Genomic DNA, 21012 nt, shown 5'->3' with positions numbered 1-21012 from the left:
AGTAAGGATCCAGGAGCAGTAGTCTCCTACCTTCCTCCAAGCCAGCGGACTATAGGAGAGTAGTCAGAGGTAGAACATCTAGCCCCTGAATTAGCTGTTTTCTATTACCTGACCTGACCTGAGCCTGTTCCAGGCTAATATAGATACATTAGCCTACAAAGAGTCAGCTGAAGCTGTTAGGCTAATGAGAACACCTAACTCCAATTAACCTGCAAAGAGTCAGGTAAGGCCATTAAGCTAATGTGAACACCTGATGCTAATTAAGGCCCCTCTGATACTATAAAAGGGCTCACTCTAGCCATATTAAGGAGATCTAAGGAATCAGGAGAGAGGAAGTGTGGCTGGGTAATAAAAATGCCATTAAGCTACTAGAAAAGGAGTACTTGTGGCACCTTAGAGACTAACAAATTTATTAGAGCATAAGCTTTCGTGAGCTACAGCTCACTTCATCGGATGCATCCGATGAAGTGAGCTGTAGCTCACGAAAGCTTATGCTCTAATAAATTTGTTAGTCTCTAAGGTGCCACAAGTACTCCTTTTCTTTTTGCGAATACAGACTAACACGGCTGCTACTCTGAAACCTGTCATTAAGCTACTAGAAAGGGAGCCCTAAGGTAAGGGTGAAGAAGGTATTGAGAGAGAGAGAGAGAGAGAGAGAAGTAGGAGAGCTGTGGGGAAGTGGCCCAGGGAAACATAGCAACTCTGTCAGTGAAAGGTTGGCTGCCAACAGCTGTTGCTATTAGGGTTCCTGGGCTGGAACCCCCAAACCTGACACTACAGAAACACCTCCTGGGAGGGGAAGACCAGCCCCTGTCAGGACAGGAGGCTAAACTGTTTGGAAATAAGTCCATAGGGACAACAGAGACTGTAAGAGTTCTCTCACCAACCTTCTTGCTGGCTGATGATGAAAAGGGTTCAGTAGACTCTAAGCGGGGCTCTAGAAAGAGAAGGGCTACATGGATGGTCACAGTGAGCCTCTGAGGCTAGCATAAACCACCAGGAAGTGCAGGACACATGGGGACAAGGTCAGAGCTCTGCCACAATATGTTTATCTTTTTTTACACTGCAAATATTTGTAACAAAAATAATAATATAAAATGAGCACTGAACACTTTGTATTCTGTGTTGTAATTGAAATCAATATACTTGAAAAACAAATTTAAATGGGTAATCTATTTAATAGTGCAATTAACTGCTATTAATCATGACTAATTTTTAAGATCTAGTTAATTTGTTTTGCATTAATTGCTTGAGTTAACTGTGATTAATTGACAGCCCTAAAAAAAAAATAAAAAAAAATCCAAACTTGTTCCCAGTTTACCTTTTAATTCCATAAACATAGACAACGCCAGTCACTTCAAAGAAAGCAATGATTAGCAAAGGCAAGGAACCCGCATAACTGTCAAAAACATCAAGCCAGTAACTTCCAGACCTCAGGGTAAAACACAGAGCTGTCACGAAGGAGACCAGGCATATTACACCTAAATAAAAAAGTTATTTCTGTTAATAAAGAATACATGGTGGGTGCTCTGTTCTGATATGATTAATATTTTTGCTCTCATTTCAACAAACTTTTGTATGGAGCTATAACTTGCTATCTCAGTGTAAGCAACAGTTAAATTCAAGGTACTACATTGTTTGGGGAATTAATACACAGGCCAAATTCTCCCTGGTATTTTGGCCAAGAGATGCGGTATGATGGTGCAAAGCAGCTATAAAGCTGGAATAACTAGCCACAGGAAAATCAGTAGTAGAGCAGGTGTGGCAGTTTTTTGTCATAGCTCCCAGCTGCCTGTGGCCAATGTGAGAGGTGTGGCTAGGGCTTTCCTGCAGTCTGGTAATATGACTCCTTTAAAGATCCCTTGGGGAAAATGGCTTCTAGCATAATTTAGAACGGCCTTCAGCTGCCTTAATTTATACTGCATAACTGGCCCAAAAACAGCCCAGGATTGTGGGAGAATAAAGGGGAATGCATCCGATGAAGTGAGCTGTAGCTCACGAAAGCTTATGCTCAAATAAATTTGTTAGTCTCTAAAGTGCTACAAGTCCTCCTTTTCTTTTTTAAAGGGGACTCTGTGTCCCTAGTCTCCTGAAGTTGGGCTGTGTGCTCTGAATGGAGAATCTCCGCCTGTATGCTACTGTAGCATAGTGTATACATAAGGGTAAGGGCGCACTGCATTAGGTAGAGGTCAAGGAATAGTATTGGGCCAGAAAAGAAAAGAAGTAGTTCCATTTTATTGTCATTTTTATCTGGAAAGGAGAAAGAGCTTTTGAAACATGGGTGTGCTAAGACAAGGATAGTAACAAATGCTCTTTTTAGTATTGCAAATGTCAAATCATACTCCCATGACCACTGAAATGGTCTTCTCACCCAACCTGTGCAGAACTCATAAATGAAACTTCAGTGCAGATTCTTACAGAACTTTGTAAATCTACCAGTATCTGAAGAATTGTCCAGTTCTCTATTGCCTTGTTTTTCTTTCTGTCATTAAAAATCCTGCATTGTGGTAATCTCTGATTCCTGTAAAGACCCCTTGGGGCAAAATCCCCTCCTCGCTAGTTGTGTGCCCAGAGTAATTTTTTTAATAGCACACATTTCCTCAGGTTCATTTTCAGATCAGCACCCTTATCCTTATTGCAGACCTTTTGTAAATGTATCCGTTCCTGCTCAAAAGTTTTATCATGAACTAGGATCCAAGTGTAATAGGCTGAGAGAGAGAGAGAGAGAGAGAATGCAATACTCTCTCCAAAAGCTTCAGTGGTGGCAAGGACATTAGATAAACTCAGAGCTACTTTAAATTGCCACAGGCCTTGTCCTGCTGTGAAAGCAGTCTTTCGGATCATTTCCAGTTGCCAGTAATCACTTTTAAACTCCAGAGAGGAAAGCCAAACAGAACCTGCTACAGCTTCAATGCCCAGTTCCCTGGGAGCAATTCTGCTTCACTAACTGGCTCTCATTAGAGAGATTAAGGTAGAGAATGCTCTTATCTGCTTGCTTCCACAAAAGGAAACTACATATGAAAATTAACAATTCTACAAGCAAATTTTCTAATACTGGTCAGTACTCTCAAGCTAAGAAAAAAATGTGAAGGACTATGTAACGTCATCATCTGGCAACTCCTGCCGTAACACAATCTGATCTATACATTATGTCTCCTATAAAGAGACTTGATAAAGCAATTGAACTCACAATTGTAATATCTTCATTTACATTCTGAAATGGCAATGAGCAAATATTGCAAACTAATTCCCCATAAAATGTTTATTAAACTATTAAGAATTCATGAGTTTGTAAAGAGCCTAGCTTTTGTGAACAAAATGAAGAAGGTCCTATAAATAACCTACTCACCTGACAGAACCTCCTTGGGTACAGATTTAGATACAACACAAAGCTCCAAGAGAGGAGTCAAAATTCCTTCAATGTTTCCAAACATAGAAGAAAGACCCAAGCTGAACAGCATTACAAAAAACAGGACAGCCCAGCCCTGTGAGCCAGGCATCAGAATAATTGCTTCAGTGAAAACAATAAAGGCAAGGCCAGTTCCAGATGCACTCTGCAGAATTCACAAACAGATATTCATCAAAATGTGTTAAGATTTATTTTTCAAACATATAGCGTTATAATGCACATGCAGATCTTGTTCATTCAAATTCTAAACTCCAAGGTCAAGATTTTGGATTGGATGTTTTTCTAAAAGAGATCCTGTAATTGCAAGCGATTGGACGTGAAGCAAGAATGAATTCAGAGAAGTCCTATAACCTGTGTTATGAGAGAGATCAGACTTAGATGATCCCTTCTGGCCTTAAAATCTAAGAATCTATTAATTTTAAGAAAATGAGTTTGTAAATTAGGCTCCTAAATAAATTACCTGGTTTTCCAAAGTGTTACGTACTGAAGTCAGTGGGAGTTGCTAGTTGCTAAGCACTTAGGCACCTAAATAAGTGAACTGATCTGCAAAACTATGTATTTAGGGGTCTAGCATAAGATTCATTTAAAAAAAAATCTTGGTACAAATGTATTTCCTGTGCTATGCAAATAAACCAAATTAGGGTGAATCATGTGCCCGTGGTAGCTTCCAGATGGGAAAACCTTGATGCAGTTTAAAAGTTGTGTTATGGTGTAAGTTGATAGAGGAATTCTTGGAATGCTAAGCCAGAGAACTTTGAGTTCAAAGTTTTTATAACAATACTGATGCCTGAAATGTAGAAACAAAAGAAATATGGTCAGTTTGGTAGGTATCCCATGTTCTTTTTAGCAATGTTTAGCAAGTGCAATGGAACATATACGTCAAGAAGATGAAAAGTATCACAGTCCGTAACATTTTTGAGCAAGGGTTATTTTGTAGCATGCAAGCGCGATACCTGCTCAAGAAATTCTTGAAGGTCACAACTTCTTAATTTGAGACTAGTGATTTTTTTTGGATGGGTTGTGTTCAGGAATCCAAACCAGATCGTATAGTTCTCTCTCGTGATGCTTTGGTCCGGAAGATCAAATTCATTGATGATACTGATAATGTTCCTGCCGGAGAAAGCATGCTTCAACATTTTTCCTTAATGTATAAGAATTTGTTTAGATATCTTTAGATTATAGCTACAGAAGCTTTTGCAGGGACCCATTATCTATTTTGTACTCATCTAGCTATAGTCAGTAGTGTATATATTATAGTACAATGTACATTTAAAATATTAACAGAGAATTGCGGTCAGTTTTATACAGTGTTCATAATAGAAACAAAAATATTAAATGGGGGTATTGTTAAAATTATGGGGAAAATATTTGGAGAAACTAAGTATTACAATTTGGCTTATAGTTTCAAATACAAACTCCACCTTCAGACTATGCAGACATAGTACATAAAGCAGGTCTTTGTAAAAACATGTTCATATTATTGCTATCTTGTTTCTCTCCCTCCCACTTCCACCTGTTGTCAGAGCCACTTGTGTTTTGTAAGACTGAGGGTTCTTTGGGGTAGGAAATGTCATTTTACTCTATAGTTGTATAGCACCTAGCACAACTTAACACTGATCCTTGACTGGGGCCTTCAGGCACAACTGTAATACAAATAAGTAAATAATAATAATAATAATTAATAATAATGAATAAGTATTTTAGTATTTGTTTTATGTGTTATTAATGCCTCCTCTAATAATTATTGATAATGATCTTTTAATGTGCATTGCCATAAAAATGTTTATATTAGGTTTCCTATTTATAACTTGCTCCCCTTCAATACAAATGTGTTCTCTGAATATATGTTTCTGCAGTAGCATGTTGTCTATTTGGGCTGCACCGTAGCATCTGAAAACCCAAGATGGCCCACCTGTCCAGGCAGTCCCAGTAACCAGTGGTTGCCTTAAATCCCAAAATAGAAAAAATTGGGATGGAGGCATACAGTGATGTCATACTATTTACAATTGCTATTGTCACAGCATCCTTCTCACAGTCATTTCTAGAAAGAAAACACATATAAATTAATTTACACAACATGATAGGGTTTATTCAACATATATATTTTAGCAAAATAATTAGTTTTTAGTCACTAGTCTACAATTTAATTCATGGATCTAGACTGTGGACTGTTTATCTATATAATATGGATAAACATATAATATATTATAAGGGCTGTCTAACGATTAAAAAATTAATGGCTCGATTAGTCGCACTGTTAAACAATAATAGAATACCATTATTTAAATATTTTTTGGTGTTTTCTACATTTTCCAGTATATTGATTTCAATCGCAACACAGAATACGAAGTGTACAGTGCTTACTTTATTTTTTTATTACAAATATTTGCACTGTAAAAAAAAGTGCTCTTCTTTATCCTGAAGTTGACCTTACAAATGTAGAATTATGTAAAAAAAACAAAAACAAAAAACCTGTATTCAAAAATAAAATGTAAATCTTTAGTGCCTACAAGTCCACTCAGTCCTATTTCTTGTTCAGCCAATCTCTCAGGCAAACAACTTTCTTTACATTTGCAGGAGATAATGCTGCCTGCTTCTTGTTCACAAAGTCATCTGAAAGTGAGAACAGGTGTTCTCATGGCATTGTTGTAGCCAGTATTGCAAGGTATTTACATGCCAGAGGCACTAAAGATTCATATGTCCCTTCATGCTTCAACCACCATTCCAGTGGACATGCGTCCATGCTGATGACAGGTTTTGCTCAATAATAATCCAAAGCAGTGCGGACCAATGCATGTTCATTTTCATCATTTGAGTCAGATGCCATCGGCAGAAGGTTGATTTTCTTTTTTGGTCGTTCAGGTTCTGTAGTTTCCGCATCGGAGTGTTGCTCTTTTAAGACTTCTGAAAGCATACTCTATGCCTCGTCCTTATCAGCTCTTGAAAGGCACTTCAGATTCTTAAACCTTGGGTCAAGTGCTGTAGCTATATTTAGAAATCTCACATTGGTACCTTCTTTGCGTTTTGTCAAATCTGCAGCAAAAGTGTTCTTAAAATGAACAGGTGCTGAGTCATCATCTGAAATTACTATAATGTGAAATATATGGCAGAATGCAGGTAAAATTGAGCTGGAGACATACAATTCTCCCCCAAGGAGTTTGGTCACAAATTTAATTAACGCATTGTTTTTTTAATGAGCATCATCATGGAAGCATGTCCTCTGGAATGGTGGCTGAAGCATGAAGGGGCATATGAATGTTTAGCATATCTGGCACATAAATACTTTGCAATGCCGCCTACAAAAGTCCCATGCGAACACCTGTTCTCACTTTCTGGAGACATTGTAAACAAGAAGAGGGCAGCATTATCTCCTGTAAATGTAAACAGACTTGTTTGTCTTAGCAATTGGCTGAACAAGAAGTAGGAGTGAGTGGACTTGTAGGCTCTAAAGTTTTGCATTGTTTTGTTTGAGTGCAGTTATGGAACAAAAAAAATTTACATTTGTAAATTGCACTTTCACGATAAAGAGATTGCACTACAGTACATGCATGAGGTGAACTGAAAAATACTGCTTCTTTTGTTTATCATTTTTACTGTGCAAATATTTGTAATAAAAATAATATAAAGTGAGCAGTGTACACTTGTATTCTGTTGTAATTGAAATCAATATATTTTAAAATGTAGAAAAACATCCAAAAATGTTTATTAAACCATAGAATACCAATTTAAATTTATTAAATGTGATTAAAACTGTGATTAATCACCATGCATTTTTTAAGCACGATTAATTTTTTTGAGTTAATCGTATGAGTTAACTGTGATTAGTCGACAGCCCTCATGTGTGTGTATAGATATAGATATAAATTTTACCCACAGAAAAATCACAAAATGTAAGTCCTGAAATAAAATTATGCTCAGTTTCAATAAAAAATAATATTCTTGCAAATAGTGATATATGGGAAATTGTCATCTTTTTTTCCCTTCAGGTTTAAAATTAGTAATTTTTCTTACCATCTTCTAATCTATTTAAAATACACATTTTAGTGTGAACATAGTTTAGCCATTGGAAGGTCAACGTTTGATAAGACACTTTACAAGGATCACAAATAAATGCTGGTTTTGACAGTCTGAAGAATATAATAATATGCAACAAATGGTTAGTCTGTCTCCGCAAAATGAAAAGGAGTACTTGTGGCACCTTAGAGACTAACGAATTTATTTGAGCATAAGCTTTCGTGAGCTAAAGCTTTCTTTTTGTGGATACAGACTAACACAGCTGCTACTCTGAAATCTAAGGCCATACTTACTTTGGTGAGTTGTAGCTTGAGAATGCTATGAGTCCTCCAAAAGCCAAGGAGAGAGAGAAAAATATCTGGGTGGCTGCATCAAGCCATACACGGGGATTTTTGAGAATGTTCAGCTGAAACAATTGCAATGAATATGAGTATTAGACGTGCTTTCAAACTTTCAGTTGTCTTTTCTTTGTTCTCATATTTCATGAATTATGGTCCTACTTAAGTGTGCTGAAAAATGGAAGTGAATGCCAAAATATTCCAATAAATTGGCATAATTTGAAGGCCCATTATGTAGGGATTCTGAAATTTCTTAGCTTTTAAGATCTCACTCCAAAAAGTTATTGTAGTAAAAATCTTCTATTTTATGATATAACAGTTTTTCTGAGTGACACTTTACATGGACATAATAAACTTTGACTAATACTTTTTTCTCCCTACTTATGTATATGTATTTCTATGGTGCTCACCACAGTAATAACTGAGCATCTATGAAATCAAGCTACTTCAGTATTGTCTTGCTAATGCCACCATTTGTGGTATATGAACATTGTATTTAACCTTCATTGTTTTTTGTTTTTTTGGAGAAAAGTGTGTTTATTTTTCCATGTCTCTTGAATCAATGTGTTTAAAAATATTAAAATTTACTAGCGGCACCAAAAAGCCACAATCACATAACAAGGCTTTATCAGTTAAAAAGGCATACTAATTGCAGAGAAAAGAAGCAGCAATAAAAAGTAAAAAGATAATAAAAAAGGGGATGTTAATAAAGAAGAATGAATTAGAAGTTAAGGAATGCAAACACTTGATAAAAGGAAGCTAAAGGTATCAATGAAAGAATTCATGACTGGTAGGGTTAAAAACAATATTAGTGGGTAGGTGGCCCTCTGACAGGCTCCACAGTAGGGAATGAGGCAGCTCATGTTCACTTGGGAGCAGTTAACTCACCAAGTAACTGGGAGGTAGTTAATTAGGCAGGGAAGCACCCAGACATGATAAAAGGACCTCAGTTAGAGGGGGAATTTCTGAGGAGAAGAGAAACTGCCAGAGAGGCAGAAGAATTGCAGTGACATGATCCCTCCAGTAGACTGGGGAGAAGCTACCAGAGAAGCCAATGCTCTGAAGGGGGAGAAGCAGGACCCAGGGCAAGAGGCTGGGGGAGCATATAGAGAAGGAGAGGTAATAAATAGCTTATAGAGCAGCAAGGGATAGAAAATTATTAGTTCTGGCTGCCCTAAACAAGGTCCCTGAGTTGGAACACTGAGTGGAGTACGTGGGTCTGGGTTCTTCTACCTTTTCCAGCCAAGGACTCTTGAGAAGAAGTCCCTAAACCAAGGAGATCTAGGGCTGTCTAGCCCCACTAAAGCCATGGGGCTTCTGGCTCTCCATTATCCTGGAGGGCAGAGACTATTAAGAACCTGGCCACATCGCTGGGTCATAACAAGGACTTGACAAACAGGGAATCAAATGTGGTGGCATAAGGGGGATGGAGTTGGGATGTTGTAGCTCCTCATCCAACTGCAAGGGGTTGCTAACAGACAAAGTCCCCATATTACAACAAGAAGACATTTTTAAAAATGTATGGTGGGAAAGGAATCCGAACACTGATGAAGATGCTAAAATTGTCAAATATAATAAATGTACATACATGTACATACATATTCTGTATTTGGGGAAAAAGCTGAGTGATCTAGTTATATCATATACTTTTCTATTTCAGCAATAACTGTGGAGGATGTTAAAGAGCATCTAGTGAAGTTAAACATTTTAAAATCAGAAAAGGCACATAACTTGCACCCTGGAGTTTTAAAACAATTGGCCAAAGAACTCTGGCTCACTGATGATTTTTTAGTAGATCTTGGCATAGTAGGGAAGTTCCAGAAGGCAAGAAAACAAATACCGTGTCAATATTTTAAAAGGGCTCAGATCTATGCCTGACACTAGTCAATATTTTCATCAGTTATCTGAAAGCAAATGTAACATAACTGCTGATTAAAATTTGCAGATAACACAAAGATTGGCAGGGTGGTAAATGATGATGTTGCAACTATAGAAAGTGATCTGGGTTTTTTGGTAGGATGGCTAATTGAAACAAAATGCATTTTAAGGCAGCCAAAGGAAAGCCCATGTGCCTAAGATCAAAGAATGCAGGCAACACCTACAAAATGGAGGACCATATCCTGGAAATCAGAGATTCTGAAAAGGATTTAGGAGTCATAGTGGACAAGCAACTGTTATATTCAGGTTCTTATACCGTGCTCATCACCCTAATATCTGAGACTTTTGTGCAGTATGTGTGACTAACATCTGCCAGATGTTTATTTTCTCATCCTCTGAGCTGAATAGTGTGATAGTGTGGCAAAAAGAGTGAATGTATCCTTGGATGTATAAACAGAAGCGCATTGGTGTCAACTGATAAAGGGTTCACTGTTCTTTACTGGCAACTCCTATCTCAGACCTGACAAACTCACTACACCTAATACACTGCTTTCATGATATTTATCCATAAAGGTTAGCATGCAAGGTCTGTACTAAAAGCTTGTAACATATCACTATTCAATTATAGCAGATGTGTGTCTGGGTAATATTTAAGGAATAATGTAACTATATTGAAAAGTTGTACCCTTATAGTCTTGGCATGAAAGTGAATCATTGGGGAATAATATATCTCATTGAAATGGAAGAGAGTTGTCATTTTTCCTTGGTTGGTAAGGTAGTGTCTACCTTTGCACCAACCCAGAAGTCAATGGAAGACATCAAAGACAAACTATAAATAAGGCTGTGAGTCTGTCACGGAAGTCACAGATTCCATGACTTTCTGGGACCTCCTGCAGATACTGATGTGGGGGACCCCAGGGCCACCCCAGCTGCTCAAGTGGCCCTGGGGCCAGCCACACTGGCCGCTGTCCAGGCGGCCCCATGCAGCTGGTCCAAGAGTGGCAGCGGCAGGGTCCCCGGGCTGCCCTCCTTCCCTCGAGCAGCAGTGGTGGGCCCCCTGGGAGCGGCAGCGGCAGGGCCCTGGGCCACCCCCCCACCCACCCACAGTAGCAGCAGAGTCCACTGGAATGCCCCTCCCCCTGCAGCACCTAAAATTTGTTCAGGGGTATTTATAGTACAAATCATGGACAGGTCATAGGCCATGAATTTTTGTTTATGGCCCATGGCCTGTCCATATTACTAAAAATACCCATGACTAAATTGTAGCCTTAATTATAAACAATCAAAACCAATCAGAAGTGACAAGGAATTCTATGATAGTGAGGGGACTAACTTGTCTGAATAAAGACAAGACTCATTCAGTATATCCAGTTGTAGGGAAAGATACTCTGCATCCATTCACTATGGAAGTATCTTGATAAGCAGGGGTGCTCCTTGGAAGACTGGCCCTAGCTCCTTGAGACTAGCAAGCACTGTAAGAGACTGAACTTTGGGGTGACAATCTACTTTATTAGATAGGAAAGGTAGCTATTAATTGTACACCCTAGTACATGTTTTATGGTTGTTTTGTGTGTAAGAATTTTTCTATCACTCACACTTATTTCCATTTGAATCTCTATTCTTAAATAAATTTCCTTTTGTTTTACTATAATTGAACTCAACTGCTATGTGTGATACAGAAGTGGTGATCTAAGATAAAATGGGTAAACTGTGGTACACTTTCCTTTGGGAACAGAGGATCTGGGATTTCTATGGGTAATCAGTGATTAGGGCTAGATACCACATGGGGACACTTTGAAGGGACTCAGGGGCTGGGGTGCATCTATTTTCAACCTTCAAGGCAAAGGAAGGGCTGGTTGTGTTAGGGAGCTAACACCCAGCTGGCACAGGCAAGAATCTCTTTCACTAGAGGCAGGTGGTCACAAGGTGACTCTCAGTTCCACGTGGCTTGAGAAACATCACAATAGGTCACTAATACTATGTGATATGGATTGCTTGGTAAACAGGGTGCAATCAGATGTGCATTTTAATAAAGCCAACTGCAAGATTATACATCTAGGAAAGAAAGAATGTAGGCCATATTTACAAGATAGTGGCTGCATCCTATAAAAAAGTGACTCAGAAAAGGACTTTGCTCATGTCAGGCATGACCCCTACCAGTGCAGTGCTATTGTCAAGGGGATATAAGGTGATCTTTGTATGTAAAACGGGGAATACTGAGCATGAGTATTAAAGTTATTACCATTGTATATGGCACCAGTGAGACCCTCTCTTGGAATAGTGTGTCCGCTTCTTGTGTTAACATTTTTAAAAGGATGTTGAAAAATTGGAGACAGTTCAGAGAGGAGTCCTAAGAATGATTTAAGGAGTTCAATCTATTTATCAAAGAGATGGTTAAGAGAGGACTTGATCACAGTCTAGAAGTACCCACATGGGGAAAAAGATTCAATAGTAGAAGACTCTTTAATCTAGTCGATAAAGCATAAAAAACTCAACAAATTTAAACTTGAAATAAGGCACAAATTTAACAGTAATTATTTATGGAAACAACTTGCCAAGAGATGTGGTGGATTCTGAATCACTTAACATCTCTAAATCAGGATTCTATGGATTTTTAAAAGATATTTTGTAGTTCAACTACAAGTTATGGATTTGATGCTGGAATTACCATCTTGAAATTCTATGGCCTGTGTAATGCAGGAGGTCAGACCAGATGGTCAAAAGAGTCCCTTCTGGCCTTATAATCTATGAAAATGTGTAACAAGTGTGTTCATTCTGTCTCTGGTTCTGATAACATATCAGTAATTCAACCTTTTTTCTTGTGGTTGAGGATGAAATCTGATATTTTGATGGAATGACAGTCTTGTTACATTGACCATTAAGAGAGGCTATAATGCAAAAAGAGCTCTGGTCTTGGTTTAGCAAACAAAAATGGAATATTGGAGATCTAGATCCCAGGGGAATCTTGGGAATTGTAAGCTGTATGAAGACAGGATGAGAAGGAGTGCCAGGGGAAGGGATAGCTCAGTGGTTTGAGCATTGGCCTGCTAAACCAAGGGTTGTGAGTTCAATCCTTGAGGGGGCCATTTAGGGATATGGAGCAAAAATCAGTTGGATGATTTAATTGGGGATTGGTCCTGCTTTGAGTAGGGGATTGGACTAGATGATCTCCTGAGGTCCCTTCCAACCCTGATAGTCTATGAAATATAAGGCACAACTTTCCTTCAGTACAGAGAGAGGCCAGGGAAACCCATACCTGTTAGGATCCCTTCAGAAGAAGACAACACTAGAGATGAAGCAAGATCTGGAGTAGGGATCTCCATTAAGAGTACAGTGAAGGGCCAGGGAGCAGGCCTTAAGGATCAGGAACTCAAGAGGAGGACAAGATGTTTGAGACCTGAAAAGAAAGGAATCCAAAGAGGAGGGACAAATGACTATTATCCCTACATCAAGAGAGGTGATCCTGATCACAAGTGGTAAAGATTTAAACTTGTGATGGAAGTAGAAGGTTAGGGCCTGGGAGGAGAGAATTGGTATGAGCCAGAGGCCTGCTGTGTATACCTGCTTTTATTGAGGGGTCCCGGACCAGGGCTTCCTGAAAGGGAGGGACAAAGCGCCACTTCCAGTGTTGACAACTCTTGTGTTTCTTGTGAGTCATCTGAGTTTGGGTTGGGTGATAGGAGAAGCTCCCGCTCTCTTGCAAATTTCAGCTCTGACTCAGGGTGACCACCTTTTCAAAAGGCAAAAGCAGGACACATGCAGGCAGAAGCCCTGCCCCCTGACCAGGCTGGAAGCTGGAGCCAGGCCACGGTAAGAGCCATCCACGGAGCCTGGGCCTCTGTGGGGAGTCCTGGACCTGACACCTGCCCTGGGTGAGGGGCTGGGGTGCCCGAGAGCAGTCACCAGCCTGTGTCCCCACCTGTTAAGGGCAGGCAGAGGGTTCAGGACACCCCACAGCAGCCAGGGCTCTTTGGGCAGCTCTTACCATGTCCCAGCTCTCACTTCTGACCTGGCCAGGGGATGGGTCTTGGAGTGAAGAGGAGAAGCAGGAATGGGGCTTCCTGGGATGAGGGGAGGAGGCTAAAGCCCAGCTCACACCTCCTCCCCTACCGCTGTAAAGAGACTGGTGCCAGTCCTGAGCCTCGGGCAGGTATGGAGAAGCACCACAGGGAATCCAGGACAAATGCTGTCTCAGTCCAGGACCAGGACTTGAACTCTGTATTTTGGGATTGTCCCACCCAATTCACCCTACTCTGACTGTGGGAAATCCCCCTTTGAGTGGCTGCTTTTCCCACTACCCCCCCCATCCTGGGACATAGCAGCCAATCAGAGCTGGTGCAGGAAGGGCTCTCCCTCCTCCCCACAGGAGCAGACACCACTCTCACAGAGTAGAGTAGGAAGTAGAAAGAGCCCATGAGCTTAGCGTAGCTCTGCTCTCCTTTCTCTTCCTGCAATACTGGCGTGGCAAAGGCTGAGGGGGGTGAAGGGCCCTTGGAGTTGCCCCTCTAGTCTGGAAGGCAGAAGGGGACCCTGCTGCAACCCCTGCTAGCCTAAAATAGGGGGATGAAGAGCCCCAGCAACTGTAGAAGGAGCAGAGGTGAAGTTGGGTGGGGTGCAAAATTCATTGATGGGCAGATGTGTGGATGAGAGTGGCGGGGGGGTGTCAAAATCCCTTTTATACATCTGGGAGTGCTGGCAATACTAATTGTCTCACTCACCCAGTGTGTGAGCAGGGAGAGTTGAAAAGTCAAGAGACCTAAACACACAACATAATTTTAAAAAATCCCTCATGATTAAGGATTTTTCAGCCACAGTCATTATTTTTGAACTTCGGGGTTAGCAATACTGCACCCTTTGTTCCTCTGAATGAAGGTAGCAGGCAGAGGGAGAACATATGTTCCTGGAAGAAGATTATGGCCGGGGAGGGAAAGGAATGTATTTTGTTTCTTCTGTACTTTTTGTTATCCTGGAAAGGAAAGACTTTATGGTTTGGGTGGAAAGCTAAACTGCATCAAAATCACACAACTACCCCAAATGAAGGGAAACTGAAGTACCGTAGTAGAGACATGATTAAGGCATTGCCAAGTCCCACAGTAAAAAGGTAATGGATCCATCACAGGCCTACAGATGTGGTGTACGCAGAACTCCGAGGACTGGTCTACACTGCCGCTTAAGTTGATGTAACTTATGTCACTTAGGTGTGAAAAAGACATGTTGCATCGACTTAAGCACTGTCCACACCATGCTATGCTGGTGGGGAGACACTCTCCTGCTGACATAGCTTCCACCTCTTTGTGGAGGTGGAGTAATTATGCTAATGAGAGAGCGCTCTCCCATCAGCATAGCGCTAGATGTAGTCTGATAATGGTCTCAACTAAGTCAATGGGAGTACTACAGAGGGAGCAGCTACAGGAATAAACTTTTAATTTATATGAATTATACTTCAAAAGAATCAAGAACATATATTTATAAAATTAGTATTCACCACTTTCAACTTTGCTTTGACAGCGTAATTAAAATGTTTAATTCATTCATTTTAAAATCTGATTGTTCAATTTATAAACTAAATATTTATAAAATATAGCATCTTAAAAATATTATTTGAAACCATCTAGAAGGCAGTCTGGTATTTAATACAATTTAGTTCACCTAAACACTAACAAGGTGAAACTTCAAAAGTTGTTTCCATTATTTTCACTTTATAAACTAAGCTATATGTTGTTTCCTTTGGAGTATGTACAATTGCAGTCTAAGGTTTAACATACTTGTGACGGGGGTGGACTCGGTCCTGAGGCCCCCTGCCACATCCTGCCCCAGAAAAGGACAGTAGAGTGGTCCTCCATGCTGCCTAGAGTGGCTGTGCAGGAAGCAGCCAATCGGGACCCAGCAGGCTCATATAAGAAGAGCTAAAGGACCAGTATGAGTCCAGTCCTTGCTTGGAGGAGAGTAGATAGCATGCCTGGCTGGCACAGGACAGGACAGGACAGGACAGGACAGGACAGGACAGGACAGGACAGGGCTGGGCTGGGCTGGGCTGGGCTGGGCTGGGCTGCTGAAAGAGAGCAAGAAGGAGCTCTGAGCTTACTGCTGGGACTTCATCAGGACAGGCCCCTGAGGTAAGGATGAAGAATGTGCTGGAGCCATGGGGAAGTGGCCCAGACAATTAGTGCAGCTTAGATAAAGGGACATGGCATGTCTGCTATTTATTTGGACCCAGAGTAGAGGGTGGGCTTGGGTTCCCTCCCCCTCCCCAGCCACTGGGAAAGTGGCCTGAGCTCTGAGGCACCCCAGAAGGGGAACTGAACTGTAATGGCCCAGCTGAAGCCAGAAAGGCCCTGAGAGGGTGAAGACACTGCCTCCAGGAAAGGAGGCCTGGGGCATGGCTCTATTCTGAAGCAGGAACAACTTGAAAGAGATGTTACAGAGGGCACTGAGAGAACCTCTGTTGCACTTATACCCCAGAAGACAGACTTGGCTGGAGGGCTGAGTCACCAAAGACATGCCACAAACTGAGAGAGACTGTGCAGGCACACTCACTGAGACAGGGTGTGCTCGTGAGAGGTGAGTGCATCTTGTTAGAAAACTGTAATTCTATTTTTATGTAAATAGAATTTGAAGCCTTTTAGAATATGTTAAGAATTAGATCCATTTTGCAGTACAGGATTTTATAGTAGTTATTTTAGCTATTAAGACAGTGAAAGTCAATTAAATAGGTTTTTGTCCACCAAACTACTGATCTGAACAGATTTTTAAGACCTCTGTTATCCAATTTTATAAAGACGCATTCTTATTTAGCTGTAAGAGAGAGACTGAAGTGCCATTGTTATCATACTCCTCCACTGACATGAATTTAAAATACTTTGTGTAATATTTAAGGGCCTAATACAAAGCCCATTGATGTTTATAATACTAGGTTCTAGGATAGTTGCAACATCCCTGTAATGTAGTTTATCCTAAATTGCTAAACCATATGCTCCATCTTAACAGTTTTTACCTAGGAGTGTCCTCCTTTATAAAATAAAATTTCATACATGTATACTGAAGAAACTTAATGTCACCATGTGGTGGTTTAATGATTTGAAGATATGAAGTATCAACCTTAAATCACTTTCTTAACTTTAACGGCCAGATTTATTGATACACTCTAGCTGCTTTACCTTACTATGGAGCAGCTCCAAGCATACGGATCAGTTAAAACTTGATTTTTTCAACTGCCTTCTCAGCTAGAGCAGAAGAAAATAGCTAAAGTGTACACCAGTTTCACCCTCCCTTCTGTCCTCCAAAGTCCCCCTCCCTCTCGCACCACCTACAAATTCCCCCTTCTTCTTGGACCTCCTTATGTGATCCTGCATATACACACATACAGCTTAGATACCTGCTCCTGGCCTACCTGTGGAGTAGATCTGATGCAATTTTGAAAAGATATTTAGGACTAATGGTCACTTTTTGCCATTTTTCATACATGACAGTTTATCTTTCACAAACTGCTGCCCCCTTCCCATTTTTCTCAATGGGGATTGAAGCCATAACTGCCCAGAGGGAAGATGGTGGCCCACTAGGCTATAAGGAGCCAGAAATACTGTGGGATACAAAGGGACTTAGTGGTGCCTAAATAATGGCCTTGGATGCCTGACATTCACAAAACCACTGTTCTGCTGCTGCCTAACCTTATGAGCACCTAATCCCAATTTCCCCCCCACTGGGAATACACAAAGTTACCTAAATCCTAACACTTCCTCACAGCTAGGTGAGCTGCTAGATGCCTTACCCCAATGTGATTTTTTTCAAACTAGGCTTTCTCCTGCCTATCTTGCCTCTGTGGCCCGATCTGGTAGGCATGCTCAAGCATGCCTACTCCCCACAAAATACAACCAGGGGTGAGCCAGCTGGGGATTTTAGGGATTGGTTGGTGTAGGTGTTCAGAATATCCAATATCCCAGTGATTAAGACACTCACCTGGGAGATGTGAGAACAGAAGCATCCAAAGCAGGGACTGCAGCAGTAAGGGATGGTGGTAAAATGGTGCCCAGCTGGGCCATTCCTTCCCTGGTCCTAGAACAGTGATGGAAAGACCCACACACACTCTGGGGATACTAGGGTCCAGGTGGTACTGCCACTCCCCCCCCATCTTGTGGTGTTTGGGGAGAAGGTGTTGGGGAGAGAGGAGCCAGTGGGAAACTCCAGCCAGCAAAAGCAAAAATAGCTAAAGCAAATGGACATTCTAAGCAAAAACTGTAGAGAATTTTGACTTTCTCTGCTCTGGGCTGATTTGCTGTTTGCTTCTCCCTTCCCTCTCCCCTCCTCAAAAAGCAATTACGAGCTAAGTAGCCTTCTCAAAATGGCTGCAAATGAGGGGATCTGTGCCTTCAGTCCTGTTGAGGACAATAGGGCGATGGCAGTCATTTTGAAATAGGACAGTTCTTCACAGTTAATTGTGATTCTTTCACCAAATGCATCCGATGAAGTGAGCTGTAGCTCACGAAAGCTTATGCTCTAATAAATTTGTTAGTCTCTAAGGTGCCACAAGTACTCCTTTTCTTTTTGAGAATATAGACTAACACGGCTGCTACTCTGAATCCTGATTCTTTCAGGATCTCCTGAAGAAGCTTTCAATTATGAAGACTAACTGGGGGATGGGAGCAAAATTACCATTAATCTTTTTTAAAAAAATCAAGTGTTTAATTCCTAAAGGGAATTATTTTTAAAATATCAGAATAATTCTTTTACTCAATTAATTGTAAATTTCAGTAATTTTCAGAAGGATACACATTTTTCATAAACTGAATCAGTCCTTAAAGAGCAAAACTCAATTCCACTTTAACTATGATGTCACTAATGATGTCTTCATAATATGCTTCCACCTAAGCATATATTGTATCACAAAGTATGGGAAAATGCTTAGTAAAAAAAATGATTTAGTACTCCTTTCACTCTTATCAAGATCTAAGATGTATTCGGATAACTACAAATACTTTGACTGAAAAAATCTTAGATGACATACTGGATAGGAAGTTTTTAGAAAAGTGATATTTGAAAGCTAGATGGCCAGTATAACTAGAAAAAAAGTGTGGTGTTGTGTGTTTTTTTTTTTTTTTTAATACAGCCAACACTGATACTTACTTTAGGAGTGAAGAGGTAAACTAAACCTTCAGTAGCTCCTGGTAGAGTGAGTCCACGAATAAGGAATATAGTTAGGACCAGATAAGGAAATATGGCTGTTACATAAATAGCCTAATAGGGAAATAAGAAAAGTGAGACAAACAACAAGATCAATAGAGGTTATTTTAGTTACTACAACATCTCATTCTAGTACAATTTTTTTTGAAACTGCATATTCTAAATATAACATGTTTTTTTTTTCAGGAAGCAGAACGACCATTTTGTTTTATCATAAAATCCCTCCCTAAAATACATTTGGGAGTATCTACTTTAAGAATTAGGGTTTGAAAGAACATACTTGTTTTTGTATTTCCCCTGAAATTGAAATTCAGTACTTTAAGGACAAGAGACAGAGCAGCAAGTCAACTTTTCGAGGTGGTCTGCTCTCTATTTCCTCACCTTTCCTGTGGATTCAATTCCTCGAATGGTACAAATGTACACAATTGACCAGCAAATGGCCAAGCACAAAACTAACCACCATTGTAAGTTGCCACTGTCAGTGATATCAGAGCTTATGTTTAAAGTTTTCCTGTACCAGAAATAATTTACTGCAGTACTTTCATGGCATTCTTCAATGTGTCCTGAAAAGAAAAGTATGACAAGTATTACTAAACTGTCAAGTGTGGAAATTTAAAAAATATCTCACTTCCCATGCGCTGTGGGAACAATAATTATGAAGCAACATTCTATATTAGTCAAAGGCAGCTATTCTGGAAACTTAAAATATTATTCAAGACTAAATGATCAAGGACTGAAATCCTCATCTGGGTAGTGTACAGAAGGAGGCCGTACATCATTTTACAGCCACCCTATGGGACCAGTTTTAAGCAGCCTTGAGGAGCTATTCTAAATTGCACATGGCAACAATCCCTGCCCAGTGGGCTATTTCAGCAGCTAGGGAATGACAGAGTGCAGAGGAGGCTATGCTTATGCCCCAGTATATCCTCCTATGCAAGGGCTGTGAAGGGGAGACAGAATGCTGGTCATCCTTCCATTGATGAATTCCCTTGTATTGAGGGACTCATCAGCTGAAGACCGCTTTCAGCTCACTTTGTGAAAGCCAGAGTGGGAGCCATGGGACCCAATATTCAGCAGGTTTCAGAGTAGCAGCTGTGTTAGTCTGTATTCGCAAAAACAAAAGGAGTACTTGTGGCACCTTAGACTAACAAATTTATTAGAGCATAAGCTTTCGTGAGCTACAGCTTACTTCATCTGATGCATTCAGTGAAAAATACAGTGGGGAGATCTTATTCAGTTTCCAAGTTTGCAGTCTTAGCTAGGGCAGCAGTTGCAAACTGTGGTCCACTAACCACTGGTATCCTCCAGAGTGGTTTTTTTATCAGTGGTCAGTCCTGTGGAATAGAGCTGGGCAAATAACTGATTTTGTGGTTCACTGGCAGTTCCAATTTGCCAAAAACTTTGAATTTCAGTTTTGCTCAAACCAAATTTTTTCTTCATTTTTGGAAGTGTTGACAAAAATTGTTTAAATGGAATGAAGCATTTTATTGTGGTGTGTGTGAGAGAAAGCACAGGAAATGAAGCGCTAGATTGACAAGACAGGAGGAGGACATGATGGCATGTGCATTCACCCTTTTCCTGCCCTCCCCAGTGGCTAGGACATTCACCTGAGATGCAGGAAACTCTGGAATAGGAACTTGAGCCAAGGTCTCCCCACCCCCTCCCCCTCAGGTGAGTGCACTAATCCCAGACTTGTAGGTATTCTGGGCTGGGTGTCTCTCTCTCTCTCTCCTGTTGAAGCCATTCTGTTTTGTATCAAATACTTGTAGTCATTGGGCCAGAGAGATAATGATTATAGCCTATGGCAGTGGTTTTCAAACTGGGGTGCATATATCCATAGGGGTGCATAAGCTCTTGTTGGGGGTACATGAGGAAAATCATGTAATGGCAGACAACACATTTTATTTAGTAAGACTTGGTATCTAATAATAGGTATATTATGATTCTATATCAGATGGGGATATGTGGTAGACTACATTATTTGGAAAGGGATACACTGCCCTAGGGCACTCTCCTAGGAAGGAGAGACCCAAATTCAAGTCCTTGTTAGTGAGTAGGGATTCAACCTGGCATTTTCAACATTTTCCTCCTCTGACACCATTAACAGAGCAGCCCAAATTCCTTTTTGAATATAGCCTCCCGCAATTATTTTTGTCTGAAACTTTTCCACTAATGTGTCAAATTCACAATAGTTTT

At 40.4% G+C, this 21012-nt stretch overlaps 1 protein-coding gene across 3 annotated transcripts in view; it reads right to left on the bottom strand.

The window, feature by feature from the left end:
* The window catches only part of LOC119851217 (sodium-dependent neutral amino acid transporter B(0)AT3-like), a 91118-nt gene that overhangs the window by 11440 nt on the left and 58666 nt on the right, over positions 1-21012 (bottom strand). For all 3 annotated transcript variants that reach the window (XM_043508491.1, XM_038390680.2, XM_043508492.1), the window contains 7 exons: positions 19198-19379; positions 18760-18870; positions 7717-7829; positions 5322-5450; positions 4363-4519; positions 3350-3554; positions 1322-1481 (listed from right to left, as the gene is read on the bottom strand). In XM_043508491.1, coding sequence (XP_043364426.1) covers positions 1322-1481; positions 3350-3554; positions 4363-4519; positions 5322-5450; positions 7717-7829; positions 18760-18870; positions 19198-19379 — 1057 coding nt within the window. The remainder of the gene's footprint in view (positions 1-1321; positions 1482-3349; positions 3555-4362; positions 4520-5321; positions 5451-7716; positions 7830-18759; positions 18871-19197; positions 19380-21012) is intronic.

Source organism: Dermochelys coriacea, chromosome 2 (assembly GCF_009764565.3).
Source record: "Dermochelys coriacea isolate rDerCor1 chromosome 2, rDerCor1.pri.v4, whole genome shotgun sequence".
Taxonomy (NCBI): Eukaryota; Metazoa; Chordata; order Testudines; family Dermochelyidae; genus Dermochelys; species Dermochelys coriacea.
The sequence above is the reverse complement of the archived record's forward strand: the minus strand, read 5'-3'. Positions and strand labels throughout refer to the sequence as shown.